A 20,159-nucleotide genomic window follows, 5' to 3' on the forward strand; every position below is an offset into this window, starting at 1 on the left:
GAAAAGGACCAGATGAGTAGGAATAATTACATGGCAGACTAAAATTATGTCCTTTATAGAAAGATAACCACACAGTGGGAGGTCAAGAGGTCATCTGTGTCCCTGGGTTTGTTGTTGCTGTTATTTTTGTCATCGTTTTTTATGTGCCTTGATTTGAAAGAATCCAAGAACACGCACCAAAAAAATTTCCCTCCACCCTCTTTTTTCTTCTCTGCTGCTTTTTAACATTTTTAGGCTTCGAGGAGGCACAGGGGAGGTGGGTGTTTTTGGGGAGAAGAGGTGGGGAGGCCACTGAAGGAGAAATTGAATCTCTTCTGTAGTAGAAGGAATAGGAATTTGGAAGTGTAGTGTTGGCTTCATTTTAATAAGTGTTCAACCTTTGCTAACCCATGAAACTGCCCCACTAACAAACCCCTTTGAGTTGTACCACAGACCAAATGGTAAGTGTATAAATGGGGAGAAGTTCGTGGGATGGAATTTAAGCCATTCCATCTTTTTGGAAAGTAAAACTCTAACAGAGGAGTAAAACTCTTAACATTGAGCATTGACAAAATGCACAATGCTTGAAAATTGAAACTTAGTTTATGATTTATTTACTCTTTGATTCTATGCCTCTAAGACTCCCAGACCATTATGGTCAGGAAAGATTATTATCTCTTTTTACGAGGAGCCTGTTGTGGTACCCCTGGGTTCAGAAGTGCCGGTGAAGATTAAAAACCTAATTTTGAAAGATCATGTAGCCAGTCTCTCACATGGTCACTCATTCTTCTTACCTTTCAGCTTTCATCTTATCACACAAGTAGGTTCTACTTTTCTAGATTCATATGGTAAATCTGTGTTTTGATAGCATGTTTAGGGAATCTTCGGAAGAAAAGAAGCCTAAATTTTTTGTCTGCCTTTGGTGAAATGCTGCAGATGCCACTGTTAAAATAATGCTCTCTTTTAAGTCCTGTAATAGAAAGTAGATTCGGGCTAGAAAATATCTCCTTGTGAAAAGTGTTGAATTTTAAAATCTGTCTTCTTTCTATATGTAGAAAAATGCTCTAAGTCAGAACACTTTAGAAGATGACATGCTTTCTCCTTTTGATTATTAATACTGACTTTCAAATTAGTAAGACATGAAAAGAGGAGTCTGCATGAAAATTCAATAGAATTCCTTTTATTTGGCTTGCAGAGAAGCTTACCCAACACTTTGAAACTCACCTGTCTAACCGTTAAATGTTACCATTCTGTAAAGAAAAAATATATGTACAGACACACACACACACAGATATTGTGGAATATTATTTAGCCATGAGAAAGAAGGAAATATTGCTGTTTACAACATCGATGGACATGACTAAGTGAACTAAGTCAGAAAGAGAAGGATGGATGCTCCATGGTATCACTTATATAGAATCTAGAAAAAAGTCAGACTCCTGGAAATAGAAAGTGCAAGTGTGATTGCTGGAGGTAGGGGTATGGGAGAAATAGGGAGAGGCTGGTAAGAGTACACATTTTCAGTTATAAGATGAATAAGGTCTGAGGATCTAATGCATAATGTTATGACTGTAGTTGATAACACTGTATTGTATGATTAAAATTTACTAAAAGATAAAACTTAAATGTTCTCATCTATATATATATATATATATATATATATATATGTGAGGTGATGGATATGTTAGTTCACTAGATGGAAAGGAGCCCTTTCACAATATATATATAAAATCATCACAATGTACACTTTAAATATCTCACAATTTTGTTTGTCAGTTTTACCTCAGTAAAGTTGAGGTGGGGGTTAGTGGGGGAAGCTACCTATTCTAGCAGCCAAACTGAATTACTGCAAAATAAAGCCTATTTTTCTGTTGACTTTCACTAGAAAATAGGAAGGTTACTTATACTCAAAACAAAACAGTATGCAGTCTTCAGTGAGTTCATGCATATAAAGTATTTAATAAATGAGAGCTGCTATTTGCTTATTACAGTTAAACCTTTGCCAAAGAAAGGTTCAACACTGGACCAGATTCAAGCCTTATTGAGAAGTGCGGGTTCCTGCAAAGCTGATATTTGCTGGAATTGCTTTAGAGCACTCAAGGACAAATTCCCCTTGCTCACCTTAAGGTCACCATGGCTCTTCTCCAGATTTAGAAACTTCACGCTGCAAGGTCCTGACTCGCACCTGTAGCTAAAGTCTGGAGATCCGCCTGGACTCTATTTCCTCCCTTTGGCCTCATGTGGCTCTTGCTCTAGTTGATTCAGGCACTCAGGATACCATGATGATGAACAAGATGCAGTCCGAGGCAGGAGGGTGTAGCTCAGTGGTAGACTGCATACTTAGCATACATGAGGTCCTGGATTTAATCCCTAGTACCTCCATTAAAAAAAAAAAAAAAATGTGATCCTTGCCCTCAGGAATTTCGGCAGTGGAGGTTGTGATACAGTAGAGATTCCAGATCTGTTTTTGAGGTTGAACCAACAGGTCTCTTGGTGTGTTGGATATGGAACATGAAAGTAATAGAAGGGGAAAGATGATACAAACTCTTCTATTTGGGTATTGAATGGATTACTCTATTTCCTCACCAATATGCATGAGAAACTTCTGCATAGAAAAGTTTTCTCTCATATTTTTCAAAATCACAATGTATGCAGGAAGAGTCTCAAAAATTAGAATTGAGCTTAATTCCAAATCCCAGCCCATCGTGTAGGAACATGTTTCATCTATGTTTAATATAGTGCTTTCCTCACTTCCATCATGTGTGGATTCCATTTTTTAAGTGCCATTTCTCATAGATCTGATGTCATGGCCCAGGTACTACTTTGTGAAAACTTTGTCAGCTTCCTAAAAATATAACTGGTATCACAATTCCACATTTTTCTTTATTTGTAAATAAATTCTTTTGTTTTTAAGGCTAAAACTACTACATTTACATCTTTGTTTTAAAAGCTATCTCTATGCCTTTAAAACCAAGCATTCAGACACTGCTTTGGAAAGCTATTTAATGGCATGTTTCTTCTGAAGAATTCTCAGTATGTGCCATTTTAAGATCATACCTCCTAAAATCTCGTAATAATGATTAAGGTTTTTATTTCTGGTCTACTTTTAGTACTATTTTAACTGCCTTACCACTAATAACAAGTTAGATGTTAATATTTTATTTTGTCAACTGCCTGAAATTGTGTGATTTCATATGATCAAAACTATTTTCCCGCCATAATTAATACCTACAATCCTGTAGTAAAATGTAAAAATAAAATTGTAATTTGAATAACTATACTTTTGTACCTCTGCAGGAAGCAGAATTAGGCAACTACTCTAAAAGCCGTTCCTTCCCTTTATCTTCTCATGTCTCATTTTCTCTCAATCCAGGACTGTCTGGGGCCCACCTTCCCCGTTCTACCCACACTACTCTCTCCAGAGACACGAATTACCTCTCGTTCACCTGATTCGTCTCTGACCTTTATTCCCCTTGGTCGTTCCCTAGTCCCTAGGAGATGTCTGTTTAGTGGGGACATAGGCTATTTTTTCTTTTTCTTTTTTTTTTTTTTAATTTAAGTATAGTCAGTTACAATGTGTCAATTTCTGGTGTACAGTACAATGTCCCAGTCATGCATATACATACATATATTCATTTTCATATTCATTTTCATTAAAGGTTATTAGAAGATATTGAATATAGTTCTATGTGCTATACAGAAGAAATTTGGTTTTTATCTATTTTTATATATGGTGGTTAACATTTGCAAATCTCAAACTCCCAAATTTATCCCTTCCCACCCCCTTTGCCTCAGTAATCGTAAGATTGTTTATTGCGTCTGTGAGTCTGTTTCTGTTTTGTAAATGAGTTCATTAGTGTCCTCTTTTTTCTTTTTTTTAGATTCCACATATGAGTGATATCATACAGTGTTTTTCTTCTCTTTCTCGCTTACTTCACTTAGGATGATGATCTCTAGGTCCATTTACGTTACTGCAGATGGCATTATTTTATTCTTTTTTATGGCTGAGTAGTAGTCCATTGTATAAATATACCACAAGCTCTTTATCCAGTCATCTGTCAGACATTTAGGTTGCTTCCATATCTTGATATAGGTTTCTGAACAGATCCATTGCAGTACTATACTCCTAAAACTGTTGAAAAAAAAGTCGCTATATTATCTTAAGATTTTATACCCTTCTTATTCCAAGCTCTAAGTATTAGAAAAATAAGTGCTAGTTCTATTTTGCCTTTTTGTCATTGCTTTTACCCACATAAATAGTAAAAGCTTAAATTGCCCTTTGAAATATGCATTTTCTAATTTGTGTTTGCCTTTGATGGCTAGAGTTTTCATTGTCTCTCTTTTTTTAAATTGTAGTATAGTTTACTTACAATGTTGTGTTAGTTTCTAGTATACTGTGTAGTGATTCAGTTATACATAGATATATATTATTTTTCATATTCCTTTGCCTTATAGGTTATAAGCTGTTGAATATAGTTCCCTGTGCTATATAGTAGGTGCTTGTTGTTTATCTATTACTGTTTCTTCATAGAGTTAATACACAAATAATTCTCTACTCTCAGAGCAGTTCCACTATTTGTGATTAAAGATCTACACATTCAGATCTAGACTTGTATCTGTATGTTTTTCCCAAATTCAGATTTAATGGTCTGACTTCCTGTCCGGTTAGCAGCTGCCAACCTGTCTTCTCCAAATAATAAATAGAAACAGTTACTTCTATGGATCATCTTCTTCCTAAATTTGTTTAAGAAAGGGAAATTTCAAAGTTAGGAGAAAGGCGATGAATGTTTTATAGGCAATCATGCTATATAAACTGTGTTCTTATTTTTGTGTTTTATTTCTAGCTATAAGAAAACACATGAAACCCTGAGTCACGCAGGGCAGAAGGCGACTGCAGCTTTCAGCAACGTCGGGACGGCCATCAGCAAGAAGTTTGGAGACATGAGGTACTGTGGGGAGAAACATGGGCCTGGGGCTGAGAGGGAAGGGGAGCATTGTCTGTCCATTGGCTGGTCTTCTTAACATATTCTTTTTTAATGGATTAAAATGTTACGTGGCTGACAGTCACTGAAATACATTTTTATATTGAGATGTTTTCTGCCTAAAGGTAGTTTAGTGGGGCTGGTCTCAGAGATGCCCTTTCCACTAGGACCCGACCTAGTAAAAATAGAAGATAGAGGGTGCCCTTAATCCCCAGTAATAAGGGAGGATTTTGAAAGAATGCAGCACACACTGAATTTTAATCATTGTCATTTAAACAATAAATTAAAATATGCATTCAGTGGACTATGCTCTGATAAATTATTCTTGGTCACATTTTTGCATATAGCCATCTATTATATATTTTTTCTATGCATAGATATATAAATGGATAGATATTTATTCTTTTATGCTAAAAAGTACCATATGGTGTGCGCTTCTGGTAGTTTTATTTCTTCACTTTAGCAATATATTGTGAATACGTTAATAAATGTTTATTACATCTTCATTTTTAATGGCTATTATCTTCCAGGGCATAGCTGTAGTAAAACTTTTAAACCAGCCCCCTGTACATTTTGGTTATTTTCAGTATTTATTATATAAAATTAGGGTAAACATCAGGATTTTGACCTGAGAACCTAATGACCTCACCATAGACACTAGAAAAACAAAAGTAGTATTGACCGTTTTAATTTTTATATCATATTCCAGGAAATTATTTTATATAGAATTGCTGCTCTCATATTTTTTGCTTGTTTAAATACCTATCATAGTTTATTTTGAATTTGGCCAAGGAGGTTTTTTTTTTTTTATAAATCAATGTCATCTTTCTCTCGAGAAATCAAGTTCATTTTTAAAAACCTTCTCAAGTACGCTTTACATTTCTTTTTAAAAATGTGTGTACTATTTCACTGGATTCTTAAACTGTTACTTTCTTTACTACCCTGCAGCTTTGATACCTAGAGGCAATTATTTATATCTTTATGTTTAAGTTATTTTTTTGGCTTCAAAAATTGCTGGATTGTGCCCAATATTCATGCATCATCTTAACAACTTGGCATTCATGAGGCTAGAGTTAAGTAAGTACATATGCATGAATCTGAGTATATTGTTTTAGCTTCATTTTTGCTAATAAAACAATAATGAAAAACAATTAAAATTCTTCAGAGGCAGCGTGTGATAAACAGGTAGCCATTCTGGATTATTAATTAACCCTAATTTTATTATGAATAAACTTTGTAGTCATTTCAGTGGCATTAAAACATTTATCTAAATGAATTAATTTCTTAAAAATAGGAAAGACTTTATCACATTTTGTATCCAAGAAAATATATTTTTCTATGTTTATAAAATAGAATAGAACAGAAAATAGTGTGATTGTTCACACACTAGTTGAAAACTTTCATTTGAACACCAGCATCGCAGCATAGTAACTGCCAGCTAGAACAGTGTTTCTCCCACTTTAGAGGCCCTTACAGACCCTCTGAAGCGTGCTTAAATGCATATTTCCAGATTCTACCTCTCTACCCGACACTGTACCTCAGTAGGTCTTGGGTGGCGTCAAGGAATCTGTAACAAGCTCCCAAGTAATCTGACTTCAGGTGGTCGGGTTATGAGAAGACCAGGCATAGCTTAGCTCACCTGGACCTGGGTGTTCTCAGTTATAAATGAAGATAAGACTTAACACGGTCATCAGGTTATTATACAAGTGGCAGAAGAGAGTCTGTATCACACACTAAATAAATGCTGGTTTTTATCTTTACTAAGTGACCGTCTCAGTTACAAGGTGGCCTCACAGGCCAAAACTTAGGGAGAGCCATGAACAAGAGCATGCTGTGTTTCATAAAGACTCTGCTCATTTTTCTAAGTTGTGAAGAACGAAGACTGTGTTTTCACAGTTGACATACTCTTTGAGTATAGTACCAAGGTTGTGTTGACTGCCTTTCCTCCTGTTTCAATGTGGCTTTGTTTTAGCATAATGGATAACCTATTTCCCAGGAGTTCCAAACTTTTCATTAATTATTGCTCTGTGCAGAGGACACAACACTTTCATTATAAACTGTAGCTAAAAATATTGGGAAATGGAGCTTATGTTACTAGACATTCAAATATGGCCTTGTAATATTTTGTAGACTTATATTTTTCTCAAACTATAATAGCTAACATTCACATATAAATGATAAGCCCCTGTGAAAGTGACAAGTTTCCACAAAGAATTTTTAGTTTTAAATTATACTAGAACAGATACTATACGTAAAAGTCGTATTTGAAAATTGCTTAAGTTTAACATAATAAGGATAAGGATTCTCAAGTGAGAAAAATTAGTAAGTTTTAACTTTTTCATTTAAGTTAATTTGTCAATTTATAAAAATGATAGCAGGGAAATGTAAAAATTTTATTGCAGGCATTTTACTTTGAACCTCTTTTTGGTTTAAAAATATCATATTATTTTATATTTTGTTAGTTACACCATCAAATCCTTTTGTGAATTCTGGGAACAAATTTCTGAACTTGTTCAAAAAGGTTGCCAGCAAAATTCAGATATCTGAGAAGAAAAACAGTACCTCTCAGTTTTTCTTTAAAATAATTACAAGTTAATACTTAACAGATTTTGAAAAGCTAGACTTTGGGCCTTTTAATAATTGGACGAAAAGCATAATGTTAGGATTTAATTTAGATATTTTATAAAAATAAATAATATTTCCTGAGCAAGGTTCTCCTTTTACCCTCATTCCCTAAGCCCAGTCACGGAACTGCTCCGCCTCCTTCTCGGTCTGTAGAGTAACACTGTTAATAGCTACCTAACCAAACTGTTTTCTCTGAAATTAAAATAAGGGCACATTTATGAAAGCACTCAAGAAACGCAAGCTGTTAGAATCATTTTTATAATGATAACTCCACTTTCTTGGAACTTCTCGGTGAATGTGTTACAACTGCATGTGATCTAGTAGAGATGCAATCTTGGAGGGGGCATAGGGCTTTGTAAGAGTCCAGGCATCTCTAAGGATCCTTGGGAAAGACAGAGAGAAGCACAGGTTGGTAAAGTCATTGTGAGGACGAGAAAGTCAGTGGACTCAAAAAAAGCAACGAATGGAGTCCTCTCATTTTGGGGTGGCTCTTGAAAGCGGGACGGCGGGTAGTGCGGGCATTTCCTCGTATCCCGCCGTGCTAACTAACCCTGCTCTTCCTCTCCCCTGTGCTGCCCCGGCCGCAGGTCTCACTCCATCGGGTAAGCGCTGCCCCCGCCCCGGGCCCCTCACAGCCCGCACCCTCCACCAGCCCAGCCCGCTGTTCCCTTCACACTGTGGATGCGCCTCGGTCAGAAAACCGAATCTTCCTAAGAGGGTTCACCCGAGGGGGCTACAGAGTGGAGGGCACCTAATGCATCTGAATCCATTTAAGTCTGTGTTTATCATTCCTTCCTACGTTGGCAGAGGTCCTTAACATTGAGAGAAGGAGAAAAGGAAAGTGGTAATTGAGAGCTGTGTCTGTTTATGAAACTTCTAGAAAGTGAAGTCAAGAAACAGGGAATTATTTTCTCCAGATTGTAGTGTGTAATTGTCGGTCCCAGGTCTCTGAATAAAGCCTCCGTTTAGGTAGAATCTTATATTCATTTAAAAAAAATTTTTTTTTCCTAAGAAAACTGCCTGTATTTAAAGAGAGAAATAGATTGAAGATTCTAATGGATTTCTCTTAGTAATTCTTTTTTTTTAATGTAATTTATGAGGAAATATTTCACCCATGACTTCTAAATGGAGTGTCTAGGGTAAGACTGCAGGTATCCCCTGAATTCTCTGCCCTTCTCTTTCTGAGTTCTAGTAAAGAGCTGCCCCTACTAGTGGCCTCAGTGGGTGTTGTCAGGCAAGGTGATGAGTTTGATCCCTTACAGGAGAAGAGAGGGACTGTATTGGAAAGTGTGATGCGGGAATGTTAACCTAGGAAAATGGACCCCATTTTGCTTCCTCCCTCCGCCCAGCATGATTCTGAGTGGAACTCACATAGCAATAACGGGCAGGCAGTCAGAAGGAAGATGACTCAGCCACTACAGGATTAATGGAGTGAGAAGCTGATGCTCTTAGAGCTCTCAGAGAAGTTGATCTTTGTACCAGATGCCCTAGGGTGGATGCAGAAGGCCTTGCTCCCAGGTCGGACTGTGTACATTGTGTCTACCTGGCGGGTTTCCTTGATTGGCTCATGTTAACTACGTCAAGTCCTCTGGAGAGCTTCTCTACGATGGAATGAGCAGCTTTTAGCTGCCTGGCTCTACCTGATGGGCACTATCCCTTGCCCCTTACTGTCTCCGGAACAGGAGAAGGGAATTGGACCAGGAGAACATGTTCATGGGCTGTTGGGCTGACCTGGGGGAAACCAGTCTCTGGATTTCCTTGCCTAAAGGGAACGACAGGAAGTAAAATAATATGCAGCCATGGACCATCTCTTCTTCCTTTATGCCTTTGGACGTGACTGTCCTGCCCAACAGAAACAAACATCTTGGTGGGGGGGGCAAGGGGTACTTCAGATAGTTGAAATTGCTGTTTTGAAACTGTGAGTAAGGAGTTTCTCATGTACTTATATTGTATCTTCTTTTTTCTTTCTTTTTTTTTTTTTCCTCTTTTGCCCTGAAGCTACTCCATTCGCCATTCCATAAGTATGCCTGCTATGAGGTAATGTGGGTAAATTATTTTACATAATATCAATGCAGGATGTGGATAAAGTGTTACTTTATTGATACTTTGTGGGGTTTTTTCCTCCTTTATCTGAAAGGACGTGCCTTGACCTATCTTGTTCTCTTTTTTGATGCCCCTCAGGAAGAAAGGCTGACAACCGTGCAGAAGTATTGCAGGTGTGATGGGCTTGGCTGTTGCCCAGACACACCAGCTTAACCCCAGCCTCTCCTGTTTTGTGTGACCTGAGCCTAGTCTCCATTCTCTCTCACATATACTGGGAGAAATGAGACCTACCTCATATGGTTGTTGTGAGATGTGTAGCCTGGGTAGAGCACTTAGCACAGGGCCTGAAACATGCTGAACACACTTGCCAAGGTGGGAACCCTTTTATTTCCACAGAATTAAATGCAAGCCTGGGAGAGAGTTTCAATGAAAAGATAGGAGACGAAGAGGGATGCAGTTCTAGAAAGGGCATCATTAGGGTTTTTTAAGGTATATATTAAGGCAAGGTGTCTGTTGAGCAAAAATATCATTAAAATGACTAGTCAGATGAAAACTCCCGAGAAAGATGTTCCTTGCTTCTAGGTGGCATGACTCAGTGACACAGTCAGATAAAATCACACTAATAGTAATAGAGTGTAGAGGAATGAATGTTATGTTGAAGATCAGAAGATGCAGGTTGCAACCCAGTTCTGCTAAGGATGAACCTGGCAGCCTCAGGAAGGTCACCTCAGTGATACCCGTTTCACTATATTTAAAATAAGAGCCTGGAAGCAGATTTGCTGTTCTCCCCATGGTGCTTCCAGGACCCCCAGCGCTGCCTTGGGCTGCTGCGCGGGGGCACAGTGGGAGGGGAGCCTCTGGGACCCTCCCTCACTTCAGTCAGAACTGTGCCTCTCCCTCCTGCTTTGTATTATATATTGTGGTGTGAGTACCCTCTAGAGGGAGTTCGCTTACTCTAAATAATTTGAGACCACTGAAGCCGAATTCTTTCTAGGGTCACTTGCAGTGCTATAGATCTGGCTTTGTGTATGATATGATTAAATCTGAATAAAGAGTATCCCCCTATTCTCCAGCATGCACTCTAGTGTAATTTAATTAAGGGAAAGTCTGTTTAATTATATCTAATGATGTCTCTTCAACACTGGGGTTATTCGGTTACTTTCGAAATTTAAGCACAGCATTTGATTTCTCTAATCTAATAAGTAGAGAGCATAGGTTCCAGATTGCTTATTAGTTCCTATTTGAATGACTTGCTCCCCCAGCATAAGAACACCCAAACTAAGTGCAACCTGTGGCTCTGAGTGCCTGTTCTTGTTCAATTTTAAGTCTGGGTGTCCAAAGAAAGCTTGAAAAAAAATTAATATGATTTTCCTCTCTGAACCAGGAATCCATCTAGTGACTTACAGGTCAAATGTGCCCCTCGTGAGCTTGCCTGAAATAACTTTTTAAAAAATGATTTAAAAAATGATTTTACTCAACTAACATATACCCATGAACCATTATACTGGACTGTCTGCCCACTGTGGTCCTGTATAACTGATGGATGACAGGTAGTCATGTGACCAGCTGGGCCAAATAAAACTTGCCTTGGAAGTGTGGTGCTAATAATTATCTTCTGAGACATTCGTGTGTAATTTCACTCATATATCACCATGAGGTAGGTACTGTGGAGGATTACTCATAGGAATTTGACTCATGTTTGAATCAGATCCAAGACGTGATGCCAGGCTTAGACTCTGAACTCACTGTTGTTAATTCATACAGCCTGAGTTCAGTACATTGACTACAAATGCATTTCTGACCATCTGGAGCGTCAGCATCCTGGGAGACAATCCATCACAAAGCCAAATGCATTCAAAAACGTATTCTCTACATTAGTTTCCTCTTAATGGTATTAGAGCCCTGCTGCATCCCACACTATACAATGAAGCCCATATTTATAACCATCTCCCTTATGAAGTTTCTGTGGGCCATCCCTTTATTTTATTTCTTCTGCACTCAAAAGAGAATGGCAAGTGACTTATCAAATATAGTGTCATTCTTTGACCTGAAAATGATGACAGTCGTTTTGCCGAAAGCTGACGTGAATACAAGATTTAAGACACATTTTTAATTCAGTTCCTGTTTCCTTGGTTGGACTTGGTGATATCATTTTTAATGGAAATGATATCATTAAATTGTAATGTGTGGCCAAATCCAGTATAGGAAACCAAAAAGCACCAAACAGAAGATCTAAATATTAAAGTAACAAGATTATATATAGATTATTTAACACACTGAATGAATCATAAATAAAATGTCAGTAAACTTCAAGGTTTCTGTCTGGCAAGAAAAAATAAGTGTGTATTCTTTGGGAGGAAATATAATACATGGTAATAACACCATTTTGATCAAGCATTAGACAAATGATGAGTGTATTTCCATTTAAAATAATGAAAGCATTGGCTTTTAGAGATAGTACTTCCTGAATGTAGACAAAATACTTTTAAAACTTTAAAGTTTTAAAAACATATGTACCTTTTTTTTTAGCTTGAGATATTTCTATCTTATCTCACATTCACTAAAATAAATGACTTAAAATTCCAACTGACATTCTTCAGGTAGACTTTCCGTTGTTTACAAAACAACTGAGTTGGGAAAGGAATGTCATGACAGAAACAATTAACTAGTAAATGAAAAAATTAAGCTATCACTCCTTGGACATATTGGAAATGATTTATGGTGCACCATGGAATTATTACAGTTCTGTCATTGCCGAATGCTGTATTATTTATTCTATAATTGAGTATTTGACTATCATACTTAGAAAAATTCTACATCAGGTTATGGTTTCTGAATCTAACCTAGTAGAAGTGAAATACATTTTAAAACACGGTTGGAGGAGGTGGCAAACCAACAACCAGCTCTAGTGCAGAGGGGATGTTTACAAGCGCAGAACACGAGACAGCACTGTTGCTAAGAGCTAGGTCTTTGGAGCTGACCTTTCTTTTTTTTGCTATTTTAGGAATTCTCCTACTTTCAAATCATTTGAGGAGAGGGTTGAGACCACTGTCACAAGCCTTAAGGTACAGATGAAGTGAATTTCGTGTCATTGGGTTCACTGAATCAGGACAGCTTAGTCACTGCTGCTGTTGGTTCCAAAGGTGGGGCTACCAGCATTTGGTGCAGCCAAGAAGGCAACCTTGCACAGAGTCACTCCTCTTCACATATAAGTCTATAAACAAAACCATCGTTGAATGGTGTTGCTGTATCCATACAACATTGTTCGTACAAACCATTCAGAAGTGAATTATTCATTAAAGTGAATTGGGGTTTGTGTTCATCTCTTTGCTGGTTGGAACTTTATGCTATCCCCCAAGAAGTAGATACATGGTAGATGACTGTGGAGAGGACAAAGGATATGTGAGTTCTGAATTTAGAGTGTCAGTGAAAATTCAGTAACAGCTCAGAGCTCCTCTGGTTTGGACATGAACTTGGCTCCAGGCATTATGCTGCCATACACCACCCGTCAACACCTAGACTTGTTTACTCCACTCACATACTGAGCACAGCCTGGTATCGTTGTCATGGAAGGAAATAAAGCTGAGTCAAAAAATGCATTATTTTGCAATAGTGGATTTGTGCCCTGGGTATAAACTGAAAGTATCCCTGTTGTATGGGAGGTGCTAAAAGATATTCATTGAATGTATTGCTTGAGCATAGATAAGTTCATCCACAGGGGATAAAAGAGCAAAAATAAAATCAGTCTAGTCTTAAAATGTATGGAACTTTTAAAACAGGAAAAAAAATCATTGATACTACTAAGTTTTTTTTTTTTAAGATAGCACCTAAGCTTAATATCATTAGCACTATTTCATATACAATCCAATTCTGTGTTTTCCTATTACTGGAAAAATTAAGTACGATGTGATCTTTAACCAGATCAAAGCAGATACAGGCACATGCTGATTACTGGCTGCTTCTGAATCAGGCCCTTACATGTGCTGCCTGACAAGAGTCTGTGAGGGTGTAAGTTAATCCTTACTCGACATCCTAGGTGCTCTTACTAATTTTGAACTGGAAGATCCTTCCCATTAGAGGAGGGTTTTCACATAGTCTTCTCTTTACTGGGCCTGTGATTAGGTGTTTAAGGCCCAAGAATGAAATTATTACTCAGCATTTATCATGCCTTCATGGGTTCCATGTACCAGTTGCTTCTGGTTGTGCACTTTTACTCCTCTGTGTGTCCCCATTATCATTTACTGAGTGGATAGAGACCAGTAGGAGCCATGAAACTGCCCCTATTTATAGGGAAAACTTTTGATAGAGAGGGAGATGCAGTGTCAGAGACATTCCTCTTGCCAAAATATCTCGTTTCAAAACAAAAGATTCCAAAAAACCCTAGAAGTGAATTACTCGACATTTGGTTCTCAGCCTTAGACAATCCAAGGAGGGTGGATTCTGCTGTGAGACAAGTTCTGACGTAGGACAAGTTGTACTTTTTAGGTGATCTATGGAAGAAGGAAATATGAAGAAGCAAAAGAAGAATAAAGAACAGCCTATTTTCATTTGCTTTTAGGAAACTCTGGTAAGCTCACAGCTCACATAGTTAAATCCTAAGTGTTTGATCCAAACCCTCAATCTCTCACTTTTCTCACTTTCTTGGGATGGAAGGCATAGAGCCTGCCTCCGCCTTCACACGTGCACAAATCTAACCCTGCCGACTGGATCCTAGCCTGTGTCAAGCACTCCTAAAAGGAGATTCTGTATCTGCATGATTGTCCATTGATTTAACAAGAGTAACATCCCACCCACCTCCTGTCACGGCCAATGCCTAGTTTCTCTTTTTCTGCCCACACAGGCAATGGAGAAAAGCTAGTAATCATGTTTTGTGTCAAACCTCCCACTTCCTCAATAATCACAAATTTCTCATTCCTTTTTCTTTATCTCCATACTAAATAATAGACGTTTGACCCTTCTTTATATAGTGTATTTTTTGCGTAGTTTACTTCCGTGTTCTGAATCTTCTCCAAAACTTTTAGAACTTTCTTCAGTTAAGGATCCTGAGGCTGTTTGCAGCTGAGGGAGTGACTCGTGAATCAGTCAGGATGCGTGAACGTCCTTGCAAGTCTATATGCTGTATTTCCACTCACACACACTGCTTGAAGTTTGATTTTTTTTCCAGCACCACTTAAAGGGAACCGTATTCATATTTGTGTTCTATTAGAAATAATGTTCTGCAGTGAAGTGGGGTCCGTTCCTGCCATCTTCTCACCCAGTCTGTCACACCATCTGGTATTTGCACACAATGGACTGTTCAAATTTTATACCCAATTGTGTAGCTGGTTTGATTTTTCATGAAAAACTTGCCAGAGCCTCATAATCATATAAAATTTGGTCCTGTCTGCCTGCATCCTTTTAATACACCAATGTATTACTTGACATCTTGGGCGGTGTCACCTGTACACTCAATGAGCACAATTTCTATTTAATCTAAAACAAGCAAACAGAAAGCAAACCCAGAATCAGCTCCTACGAAACCATATTTGGAACGTTCTACCATGTTCCAGTGATTCATGAGCAACCACATCCCTTCCAAACTGTTCTGTACTCGTGTCAAGGAGAACATATTTTTAGTGCACCTAATTTTTGATGAGCACATTAAACCTGAATTAAAAACCTTTATAAAAAAATAAAAGGCGAGATATATTATACTTACTGTTTCTTTGTGTCCTTTCAACCAGATATTTTATTATGAGAGATTAGGATGCCTAATTCAGTAATTCAAGGTTTTGGGGGTTTTTGTTTGTTTGTTTTTTTGTTTTTTTGCAAAGAGCAATTATAATGTTGGGGACAAAGTGACAAATTCTTAGATGAAAAACTATTTTGAAGGGAAGGGTCCAGGAGAGGCTTACTGTTCACATCTTTCCTTAAGCAGATCCTTGCCTGAAGTACTGTAGTGTGCAGTCATTCAACCCACATGGTTAGGAAACCCCTTAGTCCACTCCCTTCTTGGCAAATTGCTTTATTTCAAAGTGGTTCCCTCCTTCTTTATTTTTCTTATTTTGATTTGAGAAATCAAGAACTAGAAGAGAAGAATAAAACAAAACCTAGAAGAAAACATCAGTCATTGGTATTCACCCAATTCGATACCATGGGTGACTTCTGTTGCAAAAGAGAATCCAAATAAAGAGAAGGATGGGAACTATTAATAGAATCCATTACATGGAATTAATCTTGTCTTGCTCGGAAAAGAAATAAGCAGAGTGAAAAATCACATAGTTGAAACCAACCCCCTGCTTCTTCCCAGGGCTGCGATAACACAGAGTGGAGGAGAACTCCATGCTCTGTGCCTGAGGTCTGCAAACTAAGGCTTGTGGGCCATATCCAGCTGGTTGCCTATTTTTGAATGGTCTATAGGCTAAGAATGGTGGTTTTACATTTTTTCATGACTGAAAAAAATCAAAGGAACAATAGCATTTTATGACATGAAAATTAAATTACATGAAATTCCCATTTCAGTATCCATACATACAGCCTGTATAGAACACAACCGTGTTCAGTCTCTTACGTATTATCTCATCTGCTTTCTACAGTGGCTGATTTGAGTATTTGTGGCAGAGACTATGTGATTCCCAAGCCTAAAATATTTATAATCTGTCACTTTCCAGAATGAGTTTTCCAACCCCAAGTAGAGTGGAAAAATTCACTTTAGTAACTGAATTTACAGAGGCAGAGAAGTGTTTTAGTGACTGGGAGAAAAACGTGTGTGTGATTTGCGATGGTTGACCTGCTTTTAAACCCGGGTTAAGGTTTTAGAAAGGGCAGGTCAGGCAGTAAGTAGCTACATTCCTCAGTGTGGTTTCTGTCCTTGTGAGTGATCACCTTGGTGACAGTGAGGTGTAGGCAGCATTTTGGGAGTGCCAACATTATCTGTTCTATACCATTCTTTTTCTCAGAGTGTTTTTCCATATCGTTAATGGTTAAAGGAGGGCCAATGTGACCATAAATAAGCTTACATGTAGACCATTGAATAGTCCTTTAAAGGATTTTTTTAATAAATAATTTTTCAAAATACTTAACGGTATTTCTTAATTGTAAATTGATTTCTTTCTGATTATATTCTTATTAGCCAATAACAGGTACACAGAAAGGGAGCCTCGCAAAGAATCTTAACTTTACATTTTAAGGGATGTTCCGCCTATAAAGACAACTGCCTGGAAAGACGTGAGGTGACCAGTGCCTAAACTATGATTCTTCTCCAACTCTCAAGTTGCTCAATCCCAAATTGAAAACTTAAGCTGAAGTCACTTAGAGGCGTTCATCCATTTGTAAAATTGGGGGAATTTTTCTAATACCCAGTTCCGTTTTTATGAAGTCGGTGGCTGCGTAGATGGCGCAAATCCACAGATCTGGAGCATCTCCAGAAGGGATTGAGAATTTCAGATGTAGGGGAGATGAAGAGAGCGCTGATAAAGTTGTATAAAAGTAGAGTTTCGAATCCAATCCCAGAACCCAAATATGAATGACATCCTAGCCCTCTGCTAAAGGAAACTAACTTCTGGACATCTTTTGCACCCCCTCTCAAGGAAAAATGCATTTCTGAACTTGAAAGTAATCGCTCTTACAAAACAAGGCAGATACAAGAATTAATTGCGCCCTTGCGTCTCTGCCCCTTTCAGACGAAAGTAGGCGGGACGAGCCACGGCGGAGGCAGCTTTGAGGAGGTGCTCAGCTCCACGGCCCACGCCAGCGCGCAGAGCTCGGCCGGCGGCCAGCGGCGGCCCGAGGAGGAGGAGCTGCAGTGCTAGGCCGCCCCCCTGCGCCTGCGCCGCCTCCGGAGGCCCCTCCCCGCCTGCCCGCCCGCCCGCCCGCATCCTGATACCAAGACCAAAATCCCACTGGGAAGACCCAGGCCTCGACCCTGTTCTTCAAATGGCTTCTCTTCAAATTTTAATTAAATGATTTTCATTTGTATTTGTGTTGATGGCGGACCACCTGACCGTCACACTTAATTATTCATAGACTGTCATCTTTTAAAATGTCCTGACTTCAGCAGGTACACAATTGTCCATGGCCCTTGTCTGTGTGTAATTCAACATATTTTCCAAAACGTAGCTATTATTTGCTATGAGTTTTGCTTGGACTCCTGTACGAAGTGCATGTCTTAGAAGGCTGAGTACCCCCTTTCAGTTCTCTCCGCGGGATGGAGCTCTTTCTGACCATCTCCAGCAATGAATGGGCACATTTCATCAAATTGCTTGTGATCTCCCTCACTTACTTCAATTCCTTATGTTTATTTCAGCAATTAAAATAATTGATTTTAATGATGACTTTTGAATTCTTAATTTCTTTACACTTCGGGGCTGTTGATGACCTTAAAAGTGGTAGCTATGATACTGCAGATGCTACTTTAAATCAACTTCTATTAATTTGGTGAACATGAGAGAGGTTATGTAAGTAATTATAACCTCAGCTACCTTAGGATGCTGAAACAATGTCCAATTCTAAAATTTTCTCTGATCTACGTAGAGTAGTAGTTAACTCAGGTAACTACTGAGTAAATAGGCAACGGAGAGCTGAAAAGGAAATAGCTAGAATATGGGGGAAGCAGAGTTCTGCAACCCCTTCCGGTCTGCAAATTGCTTACACGTGAGTGAAAAAAGCATATACTAATACAATCAGATTTCTGCACTAACGTTTACCTTCCACATCATACGTTTCTCTTTTCTTCTAAATGGGAACATACATTTGTTATTAAATAGCAGAGATACATCATATAGATAATTTTTTTAAATATACACAGAATAGACCTACTAACTAAAAAAATCACAATTTAAATATATAGTAATATATATAAAACATACAACTGCATGTTATATATAATATATCATCCATGTAATATACATAATATAGATCTATATTGTTACTATGTTCATTGTTCATTTTTTAACTTATTATTAAATAGAAGTGGGTATATGTGAAATAAAGTCAACCTAAAAAATTCTATTCAAATTAATGGAGTAGGACAATCTGTACACCTACTGAAAATCAAGTTTGTTGAGGGCCGCATAATCTCTGAGGCTTGGGATCTTAGGAGCAGTAGGTATGGGGCTGTAAATTTGAACCAGAGAAGACAAATGTGGATAAAGGAGCCCTGCCAGTAGAAGAGTTGGCATTCTCCCTAATTTATCCTTCCAGCCTGGTGGTTGAAGCCAAACTCCGTCCAGCTGGCTTGTAGCTGTGTTGCTCTCCCACTGCATGGTGTGTCCTTGGTCTCTCTGTGCCCAGTCTGCAGTTGCCTGGTCACCTTTTGTAAACTCACTGCCATCTTCTCTTTGACTACATTCAGCACACTGCGTGGATTTGGAAGATGCAGTTATGGTGCTATAAACAAATATCTTCCTTCACCAACCTATTTCTGCATACAATAGTGTCAGTCTTACAATCTGAAAACACAATATTAAAATTAGTAGAAAATAATCAAGAAAATTAGCTTTAATGCCTCAAAACTAAAGTAAAATATATTTTAGCTGTTTATTTTAAGCTATTCTTCAAAAATTGTCATCAGTTTTGTAAAAACTACATTCATGTCTCCTGTATTGAGAAGTTTTTTAATTACTCCCTCTGATCTGGAAGTAATGTAATGGCCATGGTGTGAGTAATCTTGTTTTCATTTTGTCATGAATGTGCGTGATAAGCCATATCACTCGAATGAAATAATTAAATCAGTTGCTGTAGGTGGGAGTCTGAGCCTAGAGGTCTCATCTCCTCGCTGCCTAATCACTCAGGAGCTGCCTGTGTCTCCCTGATTTTGCATGTGCAGGCGTATCCCAACTTGACTGGCTGCTGAGTTGCCCTATTATGTCCAACTGGGCCCAGTTCCCAGGTGGTAGTTTCAAGTGTTCCCCAACTTCTAAATGGTATTTGCACACAATGGACATAAACTTCTGCTAACAAAGCAAAATGACTTCAGGTCAGATCAGCATCATATACATGAAATGATACCACGACACGTATGATACTGACAATGCATCTCAATAATCGAAAATTCCAGTGTGAATTGTGATTACAAAATAAGCTGATTAAGAAAGTAAGCTATTCTGTAACATAATGATTTACCACCTTTTAAATACTGTTGCTTTAATGCAAGATACTCATAGATTTATGCTGCAACTTTATCCTAAACTCGTCTCTCACAGATTATGACTATCGGTAGGTTATGTCAGCAAAGCAATCTGCATCCTTCCCTAAATTACACATTTCCTTATAAGTCTGCTCTTGAACCAATGAAAACAAATCTGTGTACCTTACTATGGTCCATCATGACAAGCCACGCCACTCACAGTGGCCTACGTGAAGAGAACACTGCGTATCTAAGCGGCTCCTCTGCCAGGGTTCAGGAATTACCTGTCAACTTGAAAGTTGTTGAACTGCACTAGAAAATACGGCATAAGGTGATTTAACCCCAACCCTCTCTTCTCACTTATTTTCAAATTGGGAGTCTGGGTGTGTGCGATAAAGGAAGATGGTGATAAGGTTTAAAAAGTG

General features: G+C 38.2%; 1 protein-coding gene across 6 annotated transcripts in view; it reads left to right on the plus strand.

Annotated features, from left to right (window-relative positions):
• TPD52L1 (TPD52 like 1) overlaps positions 1 to 17,941 on the plus strand; it is a 78,120-nt gene extending 60,179 nt beyond the window's left edge. For 2 of the 6 annotated variants that reach the window (XM_032484817.1, XM_032484821.1), the window contains exons 4-8: positions 4,824 to 4,925; positions 8,174 to 8,188; positions 9,585 to 9,623; positions 12,634 to 12,694; positions 17,291 to 17,941. In XM_032484817.1, the coding sequence (XP_032340708.1) occupies positions 4,824 to 4,925; positions 8,174 to 8,188; positions 9,585 to 9,623; positions 12,634 to 12,694; positions 17,291 to 17,419 (346 nt within the window). In that variant the 3' untranslated portion in view covers positions 17,420 to 17,941. Of the gene's footprint in view, positions 1 to 4,823; positions 4,926 to 8,173; positions 8,189 to 9,584; positions 9,624 to 12,633; positions 12,695 to 14,114; positions 14,197 to 17,290 lie in introns of all 6 variants that reach the window. The other 4 variants (XM_032484819.1, XM_032484822.1, XM_032484818.1 and 1 more) reach the window with 4 other exon arrangements.
• Positions 17,942 to 20,159: the final 2,218 nt, after the last annotated feature.

This window comes from Camelus ferus, chromosome 8 (assembly GCF_009834535.1).
Source record: "Camelus ferus isolate YT-003-E chromosome 8, BCGSAC_Cfer_1.0, whole genome shotgun sequence".
NCBI classification, from domain to species: domain Eukaryota; kingdom Metazoa; phylum Chordata; class Mammalia; order Artiodactyla; family Camelidae; genus Camelus; species Camelus ferus.